This window comes from Gadus macrocephalus, chromosome 8, assembly GCF_031168955.1.
Source record: "Gadus macrocephalus chromosome 8, ASM3116895v1".
In the NCBI taxonomy this organism is placed as follows: domain Eukaryota; kingdom Metazoa; phylum Chordata; class Actinopteri; order Gadiformes; family Gadidae; genus Gadus; species Gadus macrocephalus.
In genome coordinates, this window is record NC_082389.1 from 1,140,483 (window position 1) to 1,163,322 (window position 22,840).

General features: G+C 45.2%; 1 protein-coding gene across 4 annotated transcripts; it reads left to right on the forward strand.

Annotated features, from left to right (window-relative positions):
• Positions 1–6,482: 6,482 nt before the first annotated feature.
• Positions 6,483–20,246, forward strand: LOC132462411 (uncharacterized). 4 transcript variants are annotated; one of them, XM_060057932.1, is made up of 11 exons: positions 6,483–6,830; positions 8,751–8,835; positions 9,882–10,043; positions 11,333–11,530; positions 11,983–12,141; positions 13,006–13,086; positions 13,582–13,738; positions 14,013–14,057; positions 14,445–14,942; positions 15,836–17,448; positions 18,347–20,246. In XM_060057932.1, exons 1-11 carry the CDS (start codon positions 6,769–6,771, stop codon positions 18,392–18,394), a joined length of 3,108 nt encoding a protein of 1,035 aa, XP_059913915.1. In that variant the 5' UTR covers positions 6,483–6,768; the 3' UTR covers positions 18,395–20,246. The 4 variants fall into 4 exon arrangements, with proteins under 4 accessions (XP_059913915.1, XP_059913916.1, XP_059913913.1 ...); XM_060057933.1 differs by having other exon boundaries at positions 8,751–8,808; XM_060057930.1 differs by lacking the exon at positions 6,483–6,830 and having other exon boundaries at positions 8,426–8,835.
• Positions 20,247–22,840: the final 2,594 nt, after the last annotated feature.

Below are 22,840 nucleotides of genomic sequence, written 5' to 3' on the forward strand. Positions count from 1 at the left end.
ACCTTTTATAACAATAAACCCGGTTTTTCGTATACTTAATCCTTGTTTGTCGACTTCATGTTGCTTCCCTCGAGCCCGGTCGTAACACTGTCCAAACCATATAATCGCACATTTTCTAATCTTCCATACGCTACACTAATCCCTTTACAGATTTCATGATACTTACTTTATTCTAATAATTAACTATCCCTTATCATGTGTGGATCCCGATCTTTGCTCTGACCCGAGCCTCGTCTTAATGCAGCCAAGGAGATGGAAGAGCGTTATGAATAATTATTAGATGATTGTGTTGTACAATGAAAGACAGTAAAGATTCAATATGAATGGCAAAATAAGGATGGGATTTTATTTGAAACATAAAATATGTGTTGGGCAAATTATAGAGAGGCTGAGATTATAGATTTCATATTCAAAAGGCGAAGGGGTGAAAAAATGTAAGAAATATATTTAAGAAATCTAGGCCTACTCAAAGCCCAAATCATTGATATCATACCCTATCCAATAATAAAGAAATTTGAATGGTAACAATTCCGTTAAATCCTCGTCCTCGTTTTAAACGTCTCACTCATGGCCGATCAGTGTGTTTCTGATTAGCTCTTAATTGAGATCACCTGTCACGCTCCCCTTTATTAATGGTGAACACAATGGGTTTGGTTTACTTTTCGCATCGGCCTGTGTCAATCGAGGTTGAGTTGAGTTTAGCCCAGCCCAGCCCAGCCCAGACAAATATTGCTACCAACATGGCACTTCGAAACAGACCACCGCAGTGAGTAAAAGTTATTTTCCTTTATTAAATGTTGACGTTTTTGGGCTGTCTCCTCAGACACAAGCCATCAGTATCCCTGCTCTTTGCACCTTGACATGCATGTCGCCGCTGTTTGTTAACCTAGCTTTGCTGATTTGTATTTTGTGTTGTGTGTGTGTTTTTCTTAACAGGTGTTAGTTGACTAACAAGATCTATGGGGGGGCCCCCTTTGGGCCCCCCCATACCAACTTAGTCTTCAAAGGAATCTAGTGCCATGGGACTCCGGTGTCTTCAAAACATCCTCGGAATACATGTGTATGAATGGTCCACCGAAGGGTTGATCTGGAAGCCACCATGGTCCACGCAGTAATCTGCTGCGTGGGCCGTAGTGGCTTCCAGAGCCATCTTTCGGTCTTGGTCAGGATTTGTTACAGTTGCCCTTCATTGTAGCAGGCTACGGGTTTCTGAAGAAGCCTGCTTTACGTAGCATTGGAGTACAAATATTGTGCAAAATGCTCATGTAATTGCACTAGCACTAGTAACCTGTAGATTAGCTTAGTTTAACGTCATTCCGTGCTGTCTCTGTCAAATGTGTGGCTTACTTTAAGTCCACAAGGCCCTCTGGTAAACCACGTTGGAACACCCCTGGACAAGGTGATTAGTCACTGGGTGTGTGCTAAAGTTTTGTTCCATTTTTCACTAGTTGGTTAAGGTTTGGTAGAATTGTTTGGATGCTAGCGACGTGATGGCGTATGTACAAGAGCCTACCGTGGCCAGGCCACAGTTGCGACGGCCACGGCCAGATGGCCTAGTGTGAGTGCAACCTTGATTGCATTTGTATACTGTTTACCATTGGATGTTTATGCAATTTGGCTTAATTCATCCGCAGTAAAGCTGCATTTGACTATTCCAGGGTCGTTTTGTACAGGCTTTCAATTGACCATGTTGACTAGTTTGTGGGAAGTTTTTTTTTTTTTTTTACCTTTGCTTACAATCCAACGGTTGTGACCACTTATGCAACTGGGCTGTGAACCTTGCAATTCTAGTTGCATATTTGTACACGCAAGCTTGTCCATTTCTATCGCTAACACTAGCTTCAGCATTTCCTTGTAGGCCATTAGCTGACTTGTGTATTGGAGCGATGATTTGGGTATTTGAAGATGCTTGAAAACCTAAAATAAAGCAAAATGCGTGTCTGGTGTGCAAGAGCCAATTTGTTGGCTTGCAGTAGTCGAGGAGTTGCAGTAGGTCGTAAGCCATCTGGAGGTTGTGGCAATGGAGGCTTGTGGTAGATCTGCCATCCAAGAAAGGTTAATTCTTCTGAAGCATGATTAATAGTTTAGTAAATAATTTTCTAACTAGGGGGACTTGACTGGTGAGTCTACTGGATTAATCAGTAGCGGTACGTTGCCCAACAGATTTGATGGCATGACTACAGGGTGACAAAGACAATTATTCCCTGCCTATCAAAAGAGACTTCCAAAACATATCTGCTGGAACAGTTCCAATACTTTTTGTATAATTTGGTCATGCTGCAATTTTACTTTTTGTAGTTGCTCCATATTTAGTTCTTTGACAGCCTCACCTGCTAGAAAAGTCTATTCAAATCGGCTAAATATAATGAACTAAATTAATAGCCATGAAATGTTGTTACTCATACTATTTGTTGTTTGGTATTTGTTGTTACAAATACCCTCTTTCAGTTGGTGGTTCAACACTGATGTCTCTCTAGGCTTGAGGGAGAGCTCACAAGTAAATTACACCAATGTCCTGGAGGAATTGGGAATACACTTTTATTTAGTCTACCTGACCAGGGACATCTTTGAACTATAGGTCACCTAACCCAAACTTTTCACTCTTGTTAGGTTGTCCTTTTCTCTTGTTTTAACCCGAAAGGGCTGAAATATCAACATTTCAGTTATTCTGTTTGGATAATGTGCAAAACTTGTGGCTTCACTAATAAAAAAAATTAACGAATGTATTTTTGTGGTTAAACTATTTAAAGATTTGTATACAAAATATTTCTGCTCAATTTGTGTTCAATGAAACTCTGAAATTTTTTAATTTGATAAAACACAACTATGGGTTAAAGGTATTTGCTTTGGGCATCTTTTGATATTTTTAGAATCTAGCTCCATTGCCGTTAGAAATTGTGTCTCCCAGTACTGCAAAGTGCTTCCACAAGTTTAAAAAAGAATGGGCAGAAAAGGAACTGCCAACTAAATCTATTTAAAATGGGTAGAAAGTTTCCATGGAAGCTCTTGGCTGCTGGTTCCCAACACAGCTCCACTGAAATTAACTGGTTAATACAATTAACAAGACATTTCATGGTACCATTTTGAACTGTTTGTGGATATTGTATTAAATCCATATGCTTGAAACTTTTCAATAATGCATATCAACGAAACAATGGCATTTGTGGGACTTGGCTGCTTTTACATTATTACTCATTTTGGGGCTTATTTCAGTCTCTCCAACCTGCAGGTCATGTGAATGGTAATATTCTATAAATGTCTTTATCATCTTTCGTCTCAACACTTCTGCTGCAGCCGCTGTTGAAGCGTACTAGTCCTTTGAGACCCCCTTTGATAAAGGGGGTTCTCAAATGTTGACCCTCAGTCACCTATTGCATCACTTCCTTTAGGGCTTCGGCCTCCTAATTGATCATTATAGTATAATTGAATGCCCTCTTTCATATATATGATACCTCCACCACTGGGACGTGGCAACAATTCTCCAAATCCATATGGGGGGGATGCTTGTGGACAGTAGGGGTGTATACTCGACATAAATAGGAAGCAAACGCATCTCACAAATGAGTAATGACATCTCACAAATATTTATTTAATAAATTGTTTCAATTTATAATAATCCAAAATCCAATGGCAAAACCCGTTGGCTTTTTGTCGAGGGAATCCAGGGCGACGCTCACTTCCGGGTTGGCCAACATACGTCATCCCTCCACCACTCTACTGTAAAAACACATGTTCAAGTTGAATGAGAATAATAATAATTCTGCCATAGTATTTATTTAAGGGGGGGGGGGGGATACAAGTCTTTTGGCCATTTGTAGTGTTGATCAGCAGAGAAATAATTTGTCCGCAAAGACGGTGACGTCGCTTAGCAACGGTAGACGCTGGGGTAGACAAGTCACCGGACTACTACCCATGCAAGTGAACGGAGCGTTCCACGGCATTGAGAAGACCCGTGTAATAAAGGCCTATAATATTTCTGTTTATGGCATAGATGTCTCCTCAGATTAGGCCAATAAACCAATGGTAAAATAAAAATAAAAACGCTTGATCAAAGGCCCGTCCCGAGTATAGTGGTGGGAAATATCGGCCCGACCCGCGTCGGGCTCGGGCTCGGGCAGAGAATCTAAACACTGACTGGAACTACTTAGCAGGTGTCTGTAGGGCTATATCAGGAGTTAATGCACGCACTGCAGCCAATCAGAATCAGAGTATTCCCCCAGACCGTGGTCTAAACAATATTATTCACGAGTTATAAACAACCCCTACACATCAATATTAATGATAACCCTGTGGAAATTGCCATAAGTGAGACACAATTTCGCACGTTGAGCACACAGTTGTGTGACTCGTTTATTTAGTAAGAGATAAACAGGAAATTAAAACGTGCTGAAGGTAAACGAATCCCGCATGGGCTCTGACGTCATGAGACGCTCGTAATCCTTAAAAGGGACAGCGATCCCTGAACCACCAAGACAGTAAACGACATGCCTAACACAATTGAAAGAACAACACATAACAAAATACTGTAGGTGAATTATGTTACACTCACTACAACCCATTAAATACGGTATGATTTCTAGATGTCATGGCAACGTCCGCTCGCGACACTGGACTTGCGATCGAGGCATCGACGCGGACGTTCATTCACATAGCCGAAAACAAGAGAATAGATGGCTAGATAAAATAAACATCAAGACATACAATTCTAAAAAGAACAGATGAAGCAGCTACCCTTTTTTCCTTCGCGGTTTGCCTACAGAGCAGCGCACCTGCATTTAATATAGGCCTATCCGTGTATTGTCACAATTTCTCAGTATCAAAGGTGAAAGTAGAAACGGGTGGCCAAAAGCTGTCATATTGTTAGTTATCACAGACAATTTTAAGTAGAAACGGGTGGCCAAAAGCTGTCATTTGTTAGTTATCACAGACAATTTTCAACAATGAATGATCTGTACGGAGCTCCATAAGGGACATTAGGGAGAACGCTCCCGGACAGAACCTTAGTTTGGAAGTCATGCTTAGTGACACGACAAATAGCCTACTTCCAATTGAAAAACAAAATTTAGAAGATTCTCGGGCATCTTCGCCAATTTGGCTATAGATTGTCTCATTACACGCTAAATAATATAATTATAGCCTAATTATATATATAGCCTATACATATATATAGGCAATATATATAATTAGGCAATATATATATATATATATACATATAGCATTTGTGGTTTTGGCATAAACATAACTAGGGTGCACTGTACTATCTGAGCACACCCTTTCTGAAGCCTCTCTCTCGCTCTCTCTCTCTCTCTGTCCCTCCCTCTCTCTCTTTCTCTCTCTCTCGTACCGTTTTGTGGAGCACGTTAATTGTCTTAGAACACTCCCATTCAGAATGCATTGGTTTACATTTCGTTCTGTGTAACACGCAAAAAGTCGGACTATCGTGCTCTGGAACACGCTTCAATAGATTAACGTTCGTGCGCAGGAGCACGCAATCGTGTGATACCGGGTTGTTGACACAGGTAGTCTAACGATCAACACTTTTGTTTATATAACAACAACAACCAGTGTTATGAGCCACAAACACACACGTACACACACGTACACACAGTACACACACACACACACACACAGACACACACACACACACACACACACACACACACACACACCTGTGTTCATCATACAATGATTCCTCTATGGAAGGGTCTATATTAAGCTAATCTTTTGATTAGAAATTTAAATGGTGCGAGAAAATGTTTGTGTTTCTTCACTGATTGCCCCATTAGTCAGGTTCATTCAAACCCACAGACGTGCAATGGCTCATGTGAGGTCGTCGTTAGCCTATAGTTCTATTGTAGAATAATCTTATTTTGTTCGCAGTGCAGAATATTCTGGGCCTTCCCTTTTACCGTAATATACTTTTCTCTGCCAGAGTTTTGCCGAAACGATATTGATTTTAAGCCTTAGCCATTAGGCAATCGCATCCCTTGTCTAAACAATCTGAACGTAGCTCACTGCAACGACACAGCCAATCACATTAGGCCAATTGGCTTTTATGCAATCTGACTGCAGGTATTAACCGGGGAGAAAACCATGATTTGTCCACGTTGTTCAGACCTAGTAAATCTAGAGAGTTTGTAGCCTATATGTGTAGGCTGTGTTATAGGCCTACACACACACACACACACACACACACACACACACACACACACACACACACACACACACACACACACACACACACACACACACACACACACACACGATCAATATACATTTGAAAATGTATTTTTAAAACAGTATACACATTACTCATCGTGTGTGCAGAATGAATCACACCTTTGTAGGCCTACTATAAGCTGCATGTACTGCATCTTTTTTTTAAAAATATAAATACATCCATGGTTGTCCGTAGCACCCGCTGCTCGGAGACTGCTGTTTCCCGCCCTCCCACCGTCGACAAATCAACTCCCCACGTGACAAGCAGCTCGCGCAAAGGGATGCTGCAGCCTGCAGGGAAGCAGTGCAGGAAAGAATCCGATTGTTTCACATCTCAGAGACAGAAAATTAAATCGGTGCATCTATTCATTTGTATAAACTGCAAGTTAAGCCTCTCCGGGTGATATACAGAAGCTCTCGTGTCGTCGGGGACAGCTCGTCTTCGTCCGACCAGCTAGCCATACCGTGCCAGTCCCGGGACTGTTGTGGAACAGGACGTGTCTGCGAGGGGTGCGACAGCCAGAGGATGAACGCACGAGCACTGCAGTAATGATGCGTATTATTTTGGACTGTCTGAGGACTCCGAGGGCGAGAGCCCGAGAAGAAACTGGGTGGGTAAATTAAATGTATATCATCCCCAAAAATATCATTCCGGTTATCTGTAACACATGTTCGTCGCGATTTTCAAAATGTGTTGAGTGGCCGACCACCAGTAATAAGCCCACCAGAGGCTGTTAAACAGCCAAGCTTACACCGCCAAAGGATATGTTTATGGTGTTGTAGATGTTATCATGTTATGAAGGCAGTTATCTCACTCGCCACGCCAATTCTAACATGCTTTTTCGTTTGTCTGGCCCAATGCAAACATCAAAATGTATGCAATTATAATTCAATTATGAAACCTGATTTCTTAATCGTAGGCAGGTTAATATCTATTCATGGCTTTGTCTTTAGTTTGAGGGCAAACTTTTTTTCGATAGATCAGGGCCCTATCCGTGATCTGGCAATTGTCGGTCTGCTGTTAAGAGCCCGGGACATCCTGCTCCTTCGATAACGGAACCGTTCCGCTGTTATTAAGCTGCTACAAATCACATCAGTCCTTAGAGAAAGGAACGATGACGTGTATTCGTGTTATCAATCATGACACTGCATCTGAGTTTACTGTAGTAGCCTATATAATCTTGAATTAATTTGAACATGGCTGAGATAAATCAAAATGAAATGTATACTGTTTTAGTATGTTTGTTTAACATTCATCATGCATCGATATCATCGATCAGGCCAACCAACAATGAGTGACTGATTGCCAAATTATTATTGTAAAATCCTATTCTGGTACAAAATTATGTATTCCAGATGTAAAGTAGCCTAATCATATCAAATATAAATGTTGTGCATAGTGGGAAATCATTCTATTATATTGTCAATCATAAAAACACAAGCACACACTCAAACACAAACATACACAAATACATGTAAACAGACAAGCGCACACACAACCACACACATGCACAGAGACTATCATGCCAGTGGGAGGTTGCCAACCTTTTTCATGAATGGTTTAATCTCCTGCTGTGTGTGTGTGTGTGTGTGTGTGTGTGTGTGTGTGTGTGCCTGAACACACTCACACAGGGGAGCACACATGCACAGCGCGTGTGCATGTGTGCTCCCATTGCATCGTCCTTGACTGACACTTACTGCAATGACTGGTGATGAAGAAGGGAGGAGCAGGGAGGCAGAGAGAGAGAGAGAGAGAGGGAGGAAGAGATGGATAGTGAATGACAGGGGGGGGGGGGGGGAGAAAGTGAGGGACTCAGGTTGGAAGGTCGGGTTTTATTGACTTTAGACGGTAGAGAAGGAATGAGGGATTAGGAGGAGGCTCGTCAGAGGGAGAAGGGATTTCAGTGCATTCGCTCACACCCCTCCGCCTCTTTTTAAATCCCTGCATTTTTCCCTCTCTTTCCCTCTCGCTCCCTCTGACGCATCTCCCCTCTTTGGCCGCCGAACATGGTGCAATCTGCCCCCCCCATCCCCCCATCCATCTCTCAATGCGCACGACTTCTCTCTCTCTCTCTCTCTCTCTCTCTCTCTCTCTCTCTCTCTCTCTCTCTCTCTCTCTCTCTCTCTCTCTCTCTCTCTCGCTCACAGTCACACCCCTCCACACACACTCACTCTCAAGGCTCCTCCTTTGCAGCGTAGAGAGAGAGAGCGAGAGAGAGAGAGAGAGAGAGAGGGAGAGAGAGATGCACACAGAGCGGAAGACGTAGAAAGAGACGATAGACAGTGAAACGGTACAGAGCGGGGGACAGATAAACAGAAAGAGAGAGAGAGAGAGAGAGAGAGAGAGAGAGAGAGAGAGATAGAGAGAGAGAGATAAGGGCAGTGATGGAGGAAGCCGCGGTGCAGGGGGAGAAGATAGAGCCCGTACCGGAGGTAAAGAGCGACGGGGGGAAGGCGGGCTGGATGAACGAGCGCTCGCTCTCCTCCATTCTAAAACACTCCTGCCTCCTGTGCTGGTCCTCGTCTCCCAGGGATACGGGAGTCGTGGAAACGGATGAAAGGGTCCTTGCCAAGACAGCAGAGATCAGAGTAAGACGCCCGCAGCACCTGGCCCTGGTGTGTGCGACTGTTTGTGTGTCGGTCTGCAGCCCGCGTTGTGTGTGCACGCCGGGAATGCTTGCATGGAGTAGGTTGCACTGTCGGTGTTCATGTAGTCGCATGTCGTGTAACATGCACGTAAGAAGCGCGCGTGTGTGTGTGTGTGTGTGTGTGGATGTTATGTGAGTGTGACTGTGGTGGTGCACTGGGAGGTGTTGTACGACAGGTACCACCGGCTGAATGTGTGTTACATTTCACATCAGAATGTATGCATGCCCGTCGGGATGTTTTGTCATCTTATTTCATGTGATGATGATTGCTCCTCCCTCCGTCGTGATATGAAGGCAGTAGGTCTTGGGCGAGTGTCGGACGTAGTGTCGGACATTGCTGCAGTATCTCAAAAGGCTCTTGTGTCATGCTATAGACTACATAATAATACAGCCCTAAGCATTTTAAGGTCAAAAGTATGATAAGGACACCGCTTTGCTTCGTTAAGGCAACACATATAATAAACATAGATATCCTTCAAGATTTAACATTATAATATAGCAAGTTTACAATAATACATTTAATGATGTTAACCTTACAAACGATACACAGAAGCTGGTAGCATTAAGGGTATTCAGTGGGGCAAGGGAGTCACGCATGACAACAGAGTCGCTCATTGTTTACGTACGTTAATGTGGGTTCCTGTGTTTGTTTGCATCCATGTGGTGTTTTAATTATTGTTTATGATCATTACTAATTGTATTATTATTCTTATTATAATTATTTTTAACAAACATGTGCTTCTGATTCATGCTTAATTCTTTAAAAGATTTCTCCTTCTCTTTGCCTTGGTGTATTTATGTATGTGTGTGTGTATGTATGTGTGTGTGTGTGTGTGTGTGTGTGTTTGTATGTGTGTTTGTTTGTGTATGTATGTGTGTATGTATGTGTGTTGTATGTGTGTGTGTGTGTCCATGCGTGTGTGTGTGCGTGTATGTCTGTGTGTGTGTGCGTGTGTGTGCGTGCGTGTGCCTGTGTGTGTGCGTGCCTTTGTCCATGTGTGTGTGAGTGTGTAGGAGCTAGAGAATGCAGTGGCGCTGGAGAGTCTGGAGCTGCAGGAGCAGCAGCAGGACGTCCGGGACCTGGAGGAGACCCTGCTGAAGCTGGACCAGCACAAGGAGAAGCTGCAGCTGCAGATCAAGAGCACCAGGCAGCTATGTGTGGAGGAGAGTCAGAAGGTATTCCACCATCTACGGGCTAGCTCTCCAACGTCACAGCAAAGTTTCCGTTTAGTACATTAGAAATAAACAAGCATTTCTAATGTACTAGCACTCTAACATGCACTGGCACTTTATTGTGCACTACTGCACTTAAAGGTGTACACTAGCACTGTACTTTTGGCTACTTTGACTTTTGACTATGTACTTTCTGTCTATGTTGGATGTTCTACTGTCTTTATGCATTGTTGTGTCTTTTTGTTCCATGTTTGTCTATGCAGCAGTTTGTCTATAACATGTCTCCAAGCCAAATTTCTAAACCAAATAAATGAACTTGACTTGAACCACCAACACACCATGAAACTGAGAAAGATTGCTTGCAAACAAATCCCCCTTTCCCTGTTCTTACCAACTGACTAAACTACAGGGAATGCATCATGGGTATAATAACTGATATCTTCTAGTCCATCACCAGATTCAGTTATTCCAGAGGGTATTAAAAATGATTCTGAAGAATTTATTTATTACTGAGGGTTTAATAACTGATATCTTCCTTCTCAAGATTGCTTCCTTGATAATGTATTTTTTCGAGGGACCATAAAAGACACAATAAATCCTAAAAAAAACAAAACATTAGTTTCAAAGGAAGCCAGCACCCTCCTTCTCCCAACCCCTCCCCATCCAGGAGCCACGACATGAACAACAACAATTTACTGACACCCCCTAATTTCTCCTTCTGTCTCCCCCTTCTCTCCTCCTCCTCCTCCATCCCCCCTCCCTCCTCCTCCCCTGCCTCCCCCTCCCTCTCCCCCTCCCCCCCCTCCTCCCTCTCCCCCAACCTCCCTCCTCCTCCTCCCCCTCCCTCCTCCCTCTCCCCCCCTCCTCCTCCCTCCTCCTCCCTCCTCCCTCTCCCCCACCCTCCTCCCTCCTCCTCCTCCCTCTCCCCCCTCCTCCTCCCTCCTCCTCCCCTTCCCTCCCTCCCTCCCCTCCCTCCCCCTCTCTCCTCCCTCCTCCTCCCCTTCCCCCCCTCCCTCCCCTCCCTCCCCCCTCCTCCTCCCCCCCTCCTCCCTCCCCCCTCCCCCCCTCCCTCCTCCTCCTCCCTCCTCCTCCCCTTCCCCTCCTCCTCCCCTTCCCCCCTTCCCTCTCCCCCCTCCTCCTCCCTCCTCCTCCCCTTCCCCCCCTCCCTCCCCTCCCTCCCCCTCCCCCTCTCTCCTCCCCCCCTCCTCCCCCTCCCTCCCCTCCCTCTCCCCCCTCCCTCCCTCCCCCCTCCCCCCTCCCCCCTCCCTCCTCCTCCTCCCCCTCCTCTCCAGATCCTGTCCCTGCAGGCTGAGGAGAGTAAGAAGGAGGGCCAGGTGGAGGAGTACGAGCGGGAGCTGGCGCGCGCCCGCTGGAGGCTGAAGAAGCTGCGGGAGGAGGTGAAGAACGCCAAGCGGCGGGCGGAGGAGGCGGGCCAGAGGAACAACCCGCTGCAGGACTCCATCCGCCAGTCCTACGAGGAGATCCTGCAGGTGGGGCCACAGGCGTCCTCGTACTAGTCTGAATAATGATGAACAGTGGTTCACCGAAGGGGAGGTGCAGGGCTGTTTTAGTGTGTACTGCACGTGAACACTCCCAAAATAAACAAGACAACACTTTTTTTAATATATTTTTTAATCTGAACATGTATATGGTTATATGTTAACCGTGTGTGTGTTTGTGTGTGTGTACGGCTGTTTGTGTGTGTTTGTGTGTGTGTGTGTTGAGTTGCCCGGCTTACACATCCATATGCAAATGTAATGAAGCCATGCGATATAAAAAACGTAACATAAGCGTGTGATGGTCTGCTAAAAACGATAACTGAATTATGTGTTATGGCATTGGACAAAGGAAACAGAATATATATTTCATATAATGCGCAAAAGCATGCATCAGTACGACTGTAAAGCCAGGTTGGTGACTGGGTCCTGTGTCGGCCCGGCAGGAGGAGAACGCTCTGTGCTCTCTGTCGGGAGGAGCCGCCACTCCAGACAGCCAGCTGGACGAGTCCACGTCGCCCGCGGACACCACCGAAGACGACCCCCTCCCGCTGAGGCCCTGGGGCCGCAGCCAATCACTGCCGGCGTACGCTGACTTCATCATGGTACGCCGCGCGCGGGAGGACGGAGCCATCGCCTCCGCCACGCGGCAGCCCGAGAGGCTCCGAGAGACTCCCAAACCGAAACCTCGTTCTCTATAACTGCTGAAAGAAAGTTGGATGTGTTGTCGATGCGTTTCCTCTGTTTACATTACAAAAGGATCTTTCAGATTGCGTCTGCTTAGCTGGCGTCTGACCGTATGAGCACACGGGTAGATGCTGAAACAGGAGTCCGGTCGGGAGCAACTCTTTCAAGGCTAAGGTTCTGCTGAATGGCTCCTTTCAGCGCAGTGGGGAGTGCAGGGCAGAACAGAAGTACGGTAGAGGTCAAACTCAAGCGGCTTGGACCAAAGAATAGAAGATGTATTTCGAGGCTCACATTTTCTTGGTCTTGCAGTTATGATGGACTAATTTTAGAACAGGAGAGTGTTGTGAACGGTGCATTTCTTAGTCATTGGGCAGTGCCAGCTGCCCTGGTGATAGCGCTTGTTGTTCTGAAAAATGGTTTTGCGCGAAACTTTTATGCCAAGCTCACACGACAGGACAAAGGACAAACTGTCCGTGGAGATTTCTGTGTTTTATAGTCGTGTAGAATACGTGTTAGGCCCCGGGGTAACTCTCTGTCCTACCTAGACTGGCTAGTGTGTGCTGTACTGCGGTATGCACCACTACGGTCATTTGACCGTCGCTGGATGTAAGCTTCTCTCCTCGCATTTGAATTTGCTAGTCCTGTGGTGTGAGCTCGGAATGAAAGAGAGTTGCAGCAGATAGCCAACCGGTTCCTTCATGATTTAAATAATGACATGTTGTTCCCTCTAGTTGTCCTCTCACATCTCGCTGTGTGTTTCTGTCCGTCCCTCCATCTATCAGAGGACCAGCAGTTCTTCCTTCAATAACAACCTGACAGGGACCAGAGAGGAAGTGGCTGAGAGTTCTCTGGAGGCCCCAAAGGTAACCTTGGTCTCATTCTAACCCATTTAACAACCTTCAATCATGTATAAAACATTACATCCTAACACGAATGTGGCCACTCTTTTACAACGCATTTATTTTGACCATAATAAGATAATATTGAATAATTCAATAATTATGTACCAGTAGGCAATATTATACTATGTAATCATTTATTAATTATTTAATATGCTAACTATATGCTATTCTAGTCCAACCCTATTAATAGTCATATATGTACATATTTGAATTATGCATCTTATTAATAATTCATACCTACTCTTACTTGTATATTATTGAACCTTGAAAAAAAAAAGACATGATTTCACGCAGTCTTCTTGAAATTACAATGTAATGAACGGCAGTAAATGCACTAATCGTTCATATGCACCCCTTAAGACATATGAAATGTATACATCTCGTAAGTCTTAAAAAAGAATAGCAAACTGATAGAAATTCTTCTTCATATCCATCTTCTGATCTCCCCCCATGCAGACGGAGGGAGCTGAGGGGGGGCCTGAACAGACCCAGAGGAGCACGGACGCGGAGAAGAAGACTAACAACGAGAAGGAAGCGCTGACAGCCAGCGCCAACCCCGTGGACCAACTGGACTTCTACAAACCCGACCCCTTCGTTCACGGTCAGGCCGAAGGTACGTCTCAAGGTCCCCACATTGAACTCGGCCCTCTCAGATACACAGGGGCCTGATGGTAGGGCAGCACATTAATGCACGTTGGCATTTATGCCGTTTTTGATTTCACAGTTGAACAAGCAATGTCATTGAAGGTCGCATTTAAGCAGAGTACTGGAATTTGCTTTTGTGACTTCAGCATTTCAAAAATACTTACACAAGCAACTTATTTGGTTCCATTAAATTATTATTTAACAATGAACTTCAGATTGATCAGATATTCCCTCACTTCCAGATGATCTTTTCAATGAAGATATGTTCCCAAAGACGGATTCCTCAGGTAAGTAGGTTATATGAACAGTCAACCATAAAGGTGCGTGGGGATGACCATACCTCAATAGATCCCTTTCACTGCTTAAAGATCCCACTGCAATACACAACCAGCAGTTACGCAACAGATATATTCCAGTGTATCTCATGAAAGACAGTCAGGTCCAAACCGTATTAACAGGATGGTCCTGGTGGTTCACTGGGTACAGCGCGTACCATTAAGGCCCAGTCCTTACTGCAGTGACCCGGGTTTGATTCCTGCACGTGTTCCTTTGCTGCATGCTTTCCCCTGTCACTCACATTCATTCCAGTCTTACTCACTCAAAAGGACAAAACCTTCTAAAATAAATCTTTAAAAACAAAAAACATCCATTTTTCCCGCTTCCTTTCCCGCTAGACGTCTTCGCCTCAGACCCCTTCAAAGGCACCGACCCGTTCGCGGCAGACATCTTCTTCCCGCCGGGATCAGACGAGGCGGCGGCGGCGGCGGTTGCCAACGACGACGCCGACACCAGCCTGTCGTGCGTCGAGCACAAAGCGTCCACGGGGACCCAGTGCTTCGAGTCCGAGTTCCCGGACGAGGACAGCGACATCGAGATCAGCTACAGCCGCGAGGACCTGGACGCCGTCGCCATGGCGGCGGACGCCACGGACCGGGCGGCGCCGGCCGAGGCGCGGGGGTTCAAGCCCATCCAGAGCTCCTCCGAGGACCTGGGGCTGGACGCGGCGTCCCGGGGCTGGCGGTCCCAGGGACAGTACTCGGTGGAGTCGGACCCCAACGGCTACGAGCTGGACCTGGCCGCCGTCTCCCCCCCCTCGGACATCGAGGAGCTCAGCCTGGCCTCCCTGACCGGGGACGCGGCCGGCGGGAAGAACAACACCGCGGCGGTCAAAGGTCAACTTGTAATTAATGAAACCTTTGTATATAAGTGTTTGAGGATCCAGTCCCCCCCCCGCCCACCACAGTATGTTGTGCGTCCTGGCACTTAATGTACGCACTTAATGGACGCACTTACTCATTTGTAGTACTTAATTGTGTAGCATCTGCAGTAGCTGCTATCACTGCTGTGCGCGGGGAATGGGTTAGCCTAGCGATTGTTAGCACTTGCACTTGGTTCTATGAACATCTTTACTGGACCGACAGCCATATATTGCTTCACTTCTTATGACAAATATACTTATTGTAAGTTGCTTTGGATAAAAGCGTCTGCTAAATGCCCTAAATGTAAATGTAAATGATGAAGCCAATACCCAGTCCAGTGTTTTTATTATTGAACACTACAGGTATTTGTTAATTGCAGATAGTGCTCTGTATTGGACAATACCACCAACAGAAAGAACCAGTGTGAAGAGCCATTGCAGCAGATATAAGATATATAAGTCATTTCAATAAGGTTATTTTTGATGTTATTTGCTAAACTACTGCAATTGACCTGTTTTAAGGAGTCTATCTCTGGTGGAGGTGAATTGTTTTGTTCATTCGGAACAATTTGTTTTACTGTTGGCTATGGTTTCTATGACCTTAACGTCATTCCACATCGACGTCAACCAGCAATTTAAAATGTGTTGATGACAGTAGATAGACAGATAAGAAGTGTTAGATAGATGAAAAAAAATCGGCAGTGCCTGAGTCTTGTTGGCTCCCACTCTCCTGCTGGTGTCAGAGAGGTAGAAAGAGCAGCACATTCAAAATAGAGAGGGCTTAGACTGCTCTGGCGTTGAACCCTGGCCCTGCTTAATGTGCTGCGTCCCCTGGAGGTCTAATCTAGCCCTGTCTTCTTCTTGTAGGTCTGAGTACCGATTCGGCTCAATATTCCCCTGAGCTGGCGCCCTCTGGTGCCGTACCTGACGCATCCGACATGACTCAGCTTGTCATCACAGAGCAGCCCCTTTCCTGTGAGGTCACTTCCTGCCTAGAAGCACAGCCCCTTGAGTCAGAAACGGACAACAGCTTCGAGGTAGAACCCCAACTAACACTGGTTCACCACGACTCAGTCGATGCTCCAAATCCCTCGACGCAGATCACTTCAGAGATGAATGAGTGCAGTTTCGAGATGAGCTACCCATCCACCCACTCCTCCTTTGACCCGTACGGGTTCAAACTGAGTCCGGAACATTCCACTCACAGCCTTCTGGATCCTGATGATGAGGAAGATCTCAGCCCAGAATCGAATGATCCTGATTTGGCCTTTGACCCAGAACCCACCTCTTCTCAGCTCAACTTTGATCGCTATGGGTTTGACCTCAGCGTCTCCCGGGTAGCCAGTGAGGATGTGGTTGACCCCTATGGCTTTAAGCTGAGCCAGGAGGAAGAGAACCAGGAAGTACTTGAGGTGTGTAGCCATGACGACCAGGAGGAGGTGGAACTTTGTAGCTTTACCAACGAGGAGCTAGTAGAACCTTATAGTAACCAGGAAGTTGTGGATCCATTCGCCCAGGACAACCAGGAAGTGCTTGAACCATGTAACCAAAACAATCAGGAAATGCTGGATTTCTGTAGCAATGGAAATCAGGAGATTTTGGAACCAAGTGTGTCCGATACCAAGAATGTTCTGGACTTGTTCAGCATTCAGAACCAGGAGTTGGTTGACCTGTCTAGTCCTCTTAACCAGGAAGTGCTGGAACCCTTCTGCGATGACAACCAGGAACCGATGGTATCTCACGACAAAGATGAACAAGAACTACCACAGCAATGTAACCAGGAAGTAGTAGAAACAAGTATCCACAACAAGGAACCACGGGCTCCTTCCTATTATGAAAACCAGGAGGTTCTGGACTTCTGTGGCCAAGACAACCAGGAACTCCAAGGATTCAGTAGAAACCAGGAACTGCAAGATTACAGAAGCCATGATAACCAGGAGGTGCTGGACTTTCTAAGTAATCAGGCTTTACCGGAGGCTAACAATAACCACCACTGTGAGCAAGACTCAGAGATGTACTTCAATCCAGACACACAGTCCAACATCTCCAACAGCACTGACCCTGCTAACAGCTCCGCCGGTGGTCCGGCCTCAGAGGTCTCCAACAGCCCCGAGGCCCTGCACCTGGAGGGTCTGGACCTCGGCAACACGACTGGCAGTACCAACAACTGCAACACCTACAAAGCTGACCTCCTCAGCATGTCAGTAGACCAAGAGCAAGCCACGAGTAACATGTCCACCAACAGCGACCCTGCCACATTTAATGTTTCTTCGGGCCAAAATTTGTTACAAGGCGACTTAGGGTCCGTGTTTAGTGCCGGAGGCTACATCGGCTGTGATGACGTGGCTGATGACCTGGAGCCCCTTCACCACAGACAGGGAAACCCTGTAGCAGAGCCAGTGGAACCAATGGAACCAGTGCGGCCAGTGCAACCAGTGCGACCAGTGCGACCAATGAGGCCTCCTCGTCCTTCGCTCTTGGTAAGTGGGAGTAATATACACAGGGCAGACATGTGCTCTCCAAACTAAGTTGTCTTTGGTATCAAACTGCCATATTCCGCTATGTCTGCGCTTATGCTTGACAGGCTTACCTCAGGAAAAACGATGAATAATCCAAGCTACGGTTCACTTACAGATAAAACAGGTGCTACTCGATGATCACAGATGAGAATCTGTGAACATCTCATCTCATCTCATCTTCATCCGTTTATCCGGGGTCGGGTCGCGGGGGGAGCAGCTCAAGCAGGGGGCCCCAGACTTCCCTTTCCTGGGCCACATTGACCAGCTCTGACGGGGGGATCCCGAGGCGTTCCCAGGCCAGTGTTGAGATGTAATCTCTCCACCTAGTCCTGGGTCTTCCCCGAGGTCTCCTCCCCACTGGACGTGCCTGAAACACCTCCCAAGGAAGGCGCCCAGTGGGCATCCTTACCAGATGCCCGAACCACCTCAGCTGACTCCTTTCTAAGTAAAGGAGCAGCGGCTCTAATCCGAGTTCCTCACGGATGGCTGAGCTTCTCACCATATCCCTAAGGGAGACGCCAGCCACCCTTCTGAGAAAACTCATCTCGGCCGCTTGTACCCGCGATCTCGTCCTTTCGGTCATCACCCAGCCCTCATGACCATAGGTGAGGATAGGAACGAAGATCGACCGGTAGATCGAGAGCTTTGCCTTGCGTCTCAGCTCTCTTTTCATAACAATGGTGCGGTAAAGCGAACGCAATACTGCCCCCGCTGCTCCGAACATAGATCTGTGAACATAGATCTTGAAATCATTTTTATTTTTATTTTACTTTAGTCCAGTTTTATCAGGAACAAAACAATCTGTGGGCATACAATATGCCTTGGTTTTCAGAAAATGTCTTTTTTTTTGCTTCCCCAGGCCAAGGAAAAGGCACAGTCGCAGACTCAGGGCGTGGACCTAAAGTGACCTGACCACTGGCCTACGAGTGTCAACCACCTGACCAACACAGCTGCCGTTTATCATAGCGTAAGTCACCACGGGTGGCAGGGGGAAGACAAGAATCGAGGGAAACCTGCGGAGGGTACAATTGAGAAAGGTCTTGTAAAATAAAATTGGGGGGAACAAAAAGATATTTAAACAGAAGGCTATTGATATTTTTGCGATTTATGGTGTAACGGTTAAATTACCAAAAAAAGATAGCAGAAGAGACAAAAGATTTTACACAGCTATTATTTCATAGGACAGCACTAATCACAATGAACATGTATTTATTTATTAACTTTTTTTTCTGTATTTAATTATTTATTTATTGATCTACTCCATTTTTGAAAAACAGCAACTCTGCTGAACATTCCCAGAATTGAGATAAGGAAACAAAGAAGGAAAGACATCTTTAGCATACTAGTTAGGCCTACTGTAAATGTCCCACGAGAAGAAAGGCTAAATAAGTCCTAAAAAGTATAATTTTTTATTTATGTTATTTATGTACCTTGCTGCTAACACACTGTAATGAGACTGAAGTTATTTTTTGAAAAAAAAGCTTATCAATTTCCAATGGGGATTTTTTTAGGTGCTGGTGCCATGTAAGTAGACTGTGTCAAAGGTAACATGTATATAAATATAATATAATCTACTCTAAAGAAGTAGTCTATTGTGGTTATGATAATTATATAGTTAACAATAAGTAGTTATAGCGTGTTAGGTCAGTGCCATAGAGAGAGTTTGTTATCAGGATGTACAGCAAGCATCATGTTTCTGGATTTGTGAGATGTAAAGTAACGATAACTGGCATGCAAGGTTTCCTCCCTGGAATTGCCCCGCATTCTAAACATCATGTTGCCGTGTGAATCGCCTGTCGGCCTGAGAAAGGTTGAGGGAATGTTACTAAGCTAATATGGCTGCCACTGAACACTAGGAATGCCCAAACTCTGCCTATTGAAGGCTCTGGGTTTGATGACAAATGTAGCTAGTTCTATTCTGTTGACATGTCAACAAACTGTATATCTAACTGCATGAACACCTTTAATTTCCTTTTTAAAGGGCCCCAGAAAATAAAAACTAAAGTTTTGACGCAAGTAACAAAATTTGCCCTCTCCGCAACTTTCAACAAATGTGTGGTGTAGTAATGACAAGATGCAATCATTTCTGTATTGTTGTATGCTAATTTGTCTGATCTTGTGGCCTACCCAATAATGCCATTTTATCAAGGACATGTCTTTTAAATTGTGTCATACACAAAACAATTACTGCCTGGTAAAAGACGAAAATGCACACAAAAAACCCTTCTAACTTTTTATTTGTCCCTAATTCCCAGTAAAAAAGGGAAGAGGACCTTCTAAAGACAACATGTCACCAGTCTTTTATGCTGTTTACAAATATATTCAAATACACACTACCGTTAGAATGTCTGAACTACCATACCTTACCAACCTTAACTTTACCCAGCATCATACAACAGCAGTTATTGAAGACAGAATTCAGTGGATGAGTTTCAGTTCATGCCTACCTCACACACCCTCTCTGGTCTCGAACATAACAACACTGTGAAAATTAAACATATTCAAAATGCAAATCAAAAAAATAAATGCAAGTTAATGTAAACACTGTACCCTTAACAACATATGCTGGTTGTCTAAACAGGGAAATGAGATACAATTGTGATATCATTATTTAAGAAATTAAAATGTTTTTTTGCACGCATTTTAATTGTTTCGGTTTTATAATTTTTTTAAACCTAAAAAACCAAGGTATAGTAAGACAAGGTTACTCAAGATTCATACAGTCCAGTAGGCCTATGTAGTGATGAAAGGGTCGTTTTGAGTTTCTTTTATGTTTTGTGTTTTATGAAGGCTCTTACTGGAAAATAAGGTTTCGTTATTTCATTATCTCATTCAAATTAGTTATGAATGAGTGTCCTCACATTTATTCCGTAGACAAGATGTAATTTCATTTTGATCAATTCATTCCCATTCGTTTTTCTAAATTTTAAATGGGCGTGGTGGGGCCATCATCGAAGCCCAATCATAAATAAGAAAGTATTTCATACACATCACAAGTAAAACTTCAATTAAAAAATATATATTTGGGTTGAACTTGCTAATTGGGAAGTAGATTGACATAAAAGGGGTCCGATAGCTAATTGGAGGTTTTTGACCAGACCTGTATAACTATGACTATCTCCTATAATTCTATCCTCCATAACGCTTTTCAAAACAAATTTTAACCTCCATCTCACGTGCATATATTTTTCATATCATCTGTAGTATATCCAATACAAACACATAACATATTTGTATCAGTGTGTCCATTAATCTAATGGAAAACATTGCTTAGTGGTAATATTTCCATGCATTACAACATAAAGTCACATACCCGGTGTGGTTGAAGTCCTTCTATATTATTTGTTTCCAGCGATAGATGGCTAATTGATGCTGGTAGGCAAAGGTCATTAAGGGTCATTCAGTCATGTCATTTCAATTTATGACTGCAAAGTGGATCAGTTAAACGACAGTGCTGGTTATAGTTTACCAGTAGCCTACTAGCTACCGACAATACACACATTCACAGAAAAAGGCGTGAATGGCGTCATTTCACTTCTTAGATCTGATAAACATGTGATATTCTTTCCTGTCCATTCTTTATTTATCTGTTTCGTCATGTTGAATTGGTTATCAGGTCATGTGAACTCTACTCTCTCTACATTGAAAGTAGCTTTACATAAAAGAAAAGTGAAAAGTGGCAGTGTCGGCAAAACATATAGAAATGTGAAGCGTAAGCCAATATTAAAAGAAAAACCAGCCTTGAATTTTCCATAGCATAATTGTGTTTCCTTTGTGTCAAAACCGAGGAAAGCATGTGATGGTTTAGTCGCCGATGTAACACAAGCTAACAGACAACAGCATCCAGACAGCATTTCCTTTGGGTCAAGATATTGTGATCCTACTGTTTGGGAAATGTCCAAAGTTTAACTATGTCAACTCACAACATTTTTACTATTCTTCCATTTGTTAATTTGGGCAATGTGTGTGTGCGCGAGTGTGAGTGTGCGCCCATGCATGCGTGTGTGTGTGTGTGTGTGTGTGTGTGTGTGTGTGTGTGTGTGTGTGTGTGTGTGTGTGTGTGTGTGTGTGTGTGTGTGTGTGTGTGTGTGTGTGTGTGTGTGTCTTCTATGATTCAGGTGTATGCACTTTAAAAGCCATGGCCGGGTAAAGTAATAACAACAATAACAGTTTTTTTTTGGCGTGTGTTGCCACGGTAACTACATGGATTGGTGTAACAATACTAACTTTGTGTGTGATGCTGTATGTGTAGTTGTCCAAATGTGTTGTTCTGTGTTGGAACAATAAAAAAATAAAACAGACACATGATTTAAACAATTTGCACATCATTTGATTAGTACTACATTTTACGACCAATAGGTGTCCTGGAATGGGGGGAAAGGAACTTTGGCTTGGACTCCCTGAAGCACATGAACCACGACATGCAGGAGAAAGGGATTGTTGCCGGCGATTGTCTCCCGCTTGAGCCCCGCTGCCCGCTGCCGAGGGACCACGGCCTCGGCGCTGCCCGCTGCCCGCTGCAGGAGGCGGTGGTCCCTCGGCGCTGCCCGCTGCCGAGGGACCACGGCCTCGGCGCTGCCCGCTGCCCGCTGCAGGAGGCGGTGGTCCCTCGGCGCTGCCCGCTGCCGAGGGACCACCGCCTCGGCGCTGCCCGCTGCCAGCTGCAGGAGGCCGTGGTCCCTCGGCGCTGCCCGCTGCCGAGGGACCACCGCCTCGGCGCTGCCCGCTGCCAGCTGCAGGAGGCCGTGGTCCCTCGGCGCTGCCCGCTGCCAGCTGCAGGAGGCGGTGGTCCCTTCCTCCTCCGTATCGCGGGTCAGTCTACTTCAGATTGATGTGGACGTGGAAGAACCAGAGACGTCGGAGAACCCCACGCAGTCGTTTGAGATTCATAATATCGTCCGGAGGCGCACACAGCTTTTGGCCGTGATAATATGCATTATATGATATAGATATCTATGTATAATATGATATTATTTAGATATAGAGCTCCAGGACTCCCATGTGTTCTAGAATATTTACAGAACACGGCCAAAGGCTGTGGGCGCCTCGCCATTGCGATACATCCACTGTAAACAGCGGATGGTTCCATGGCCGCAAGCTGCTCAGGGCCACACCCCCACCCTCCTCCTTGACCCGCCTCGCTCCTCCTCATTTGCATTAAAGCTACAGACACCGAAACGGCGCGTTTGGGGAAAGTGTGTTCAATGTGCGACTGGCTCGGAGTGGCTGTAATTCTGCATCACGGGGGAATTTCGGGGACGTCTTCAAATACTCTGTTAGGGGCCCACCAATATCTATATTGAAGCATCCATAAAGTAGCATGCCATGGGACCTTTAAGCTATTTGAATCATT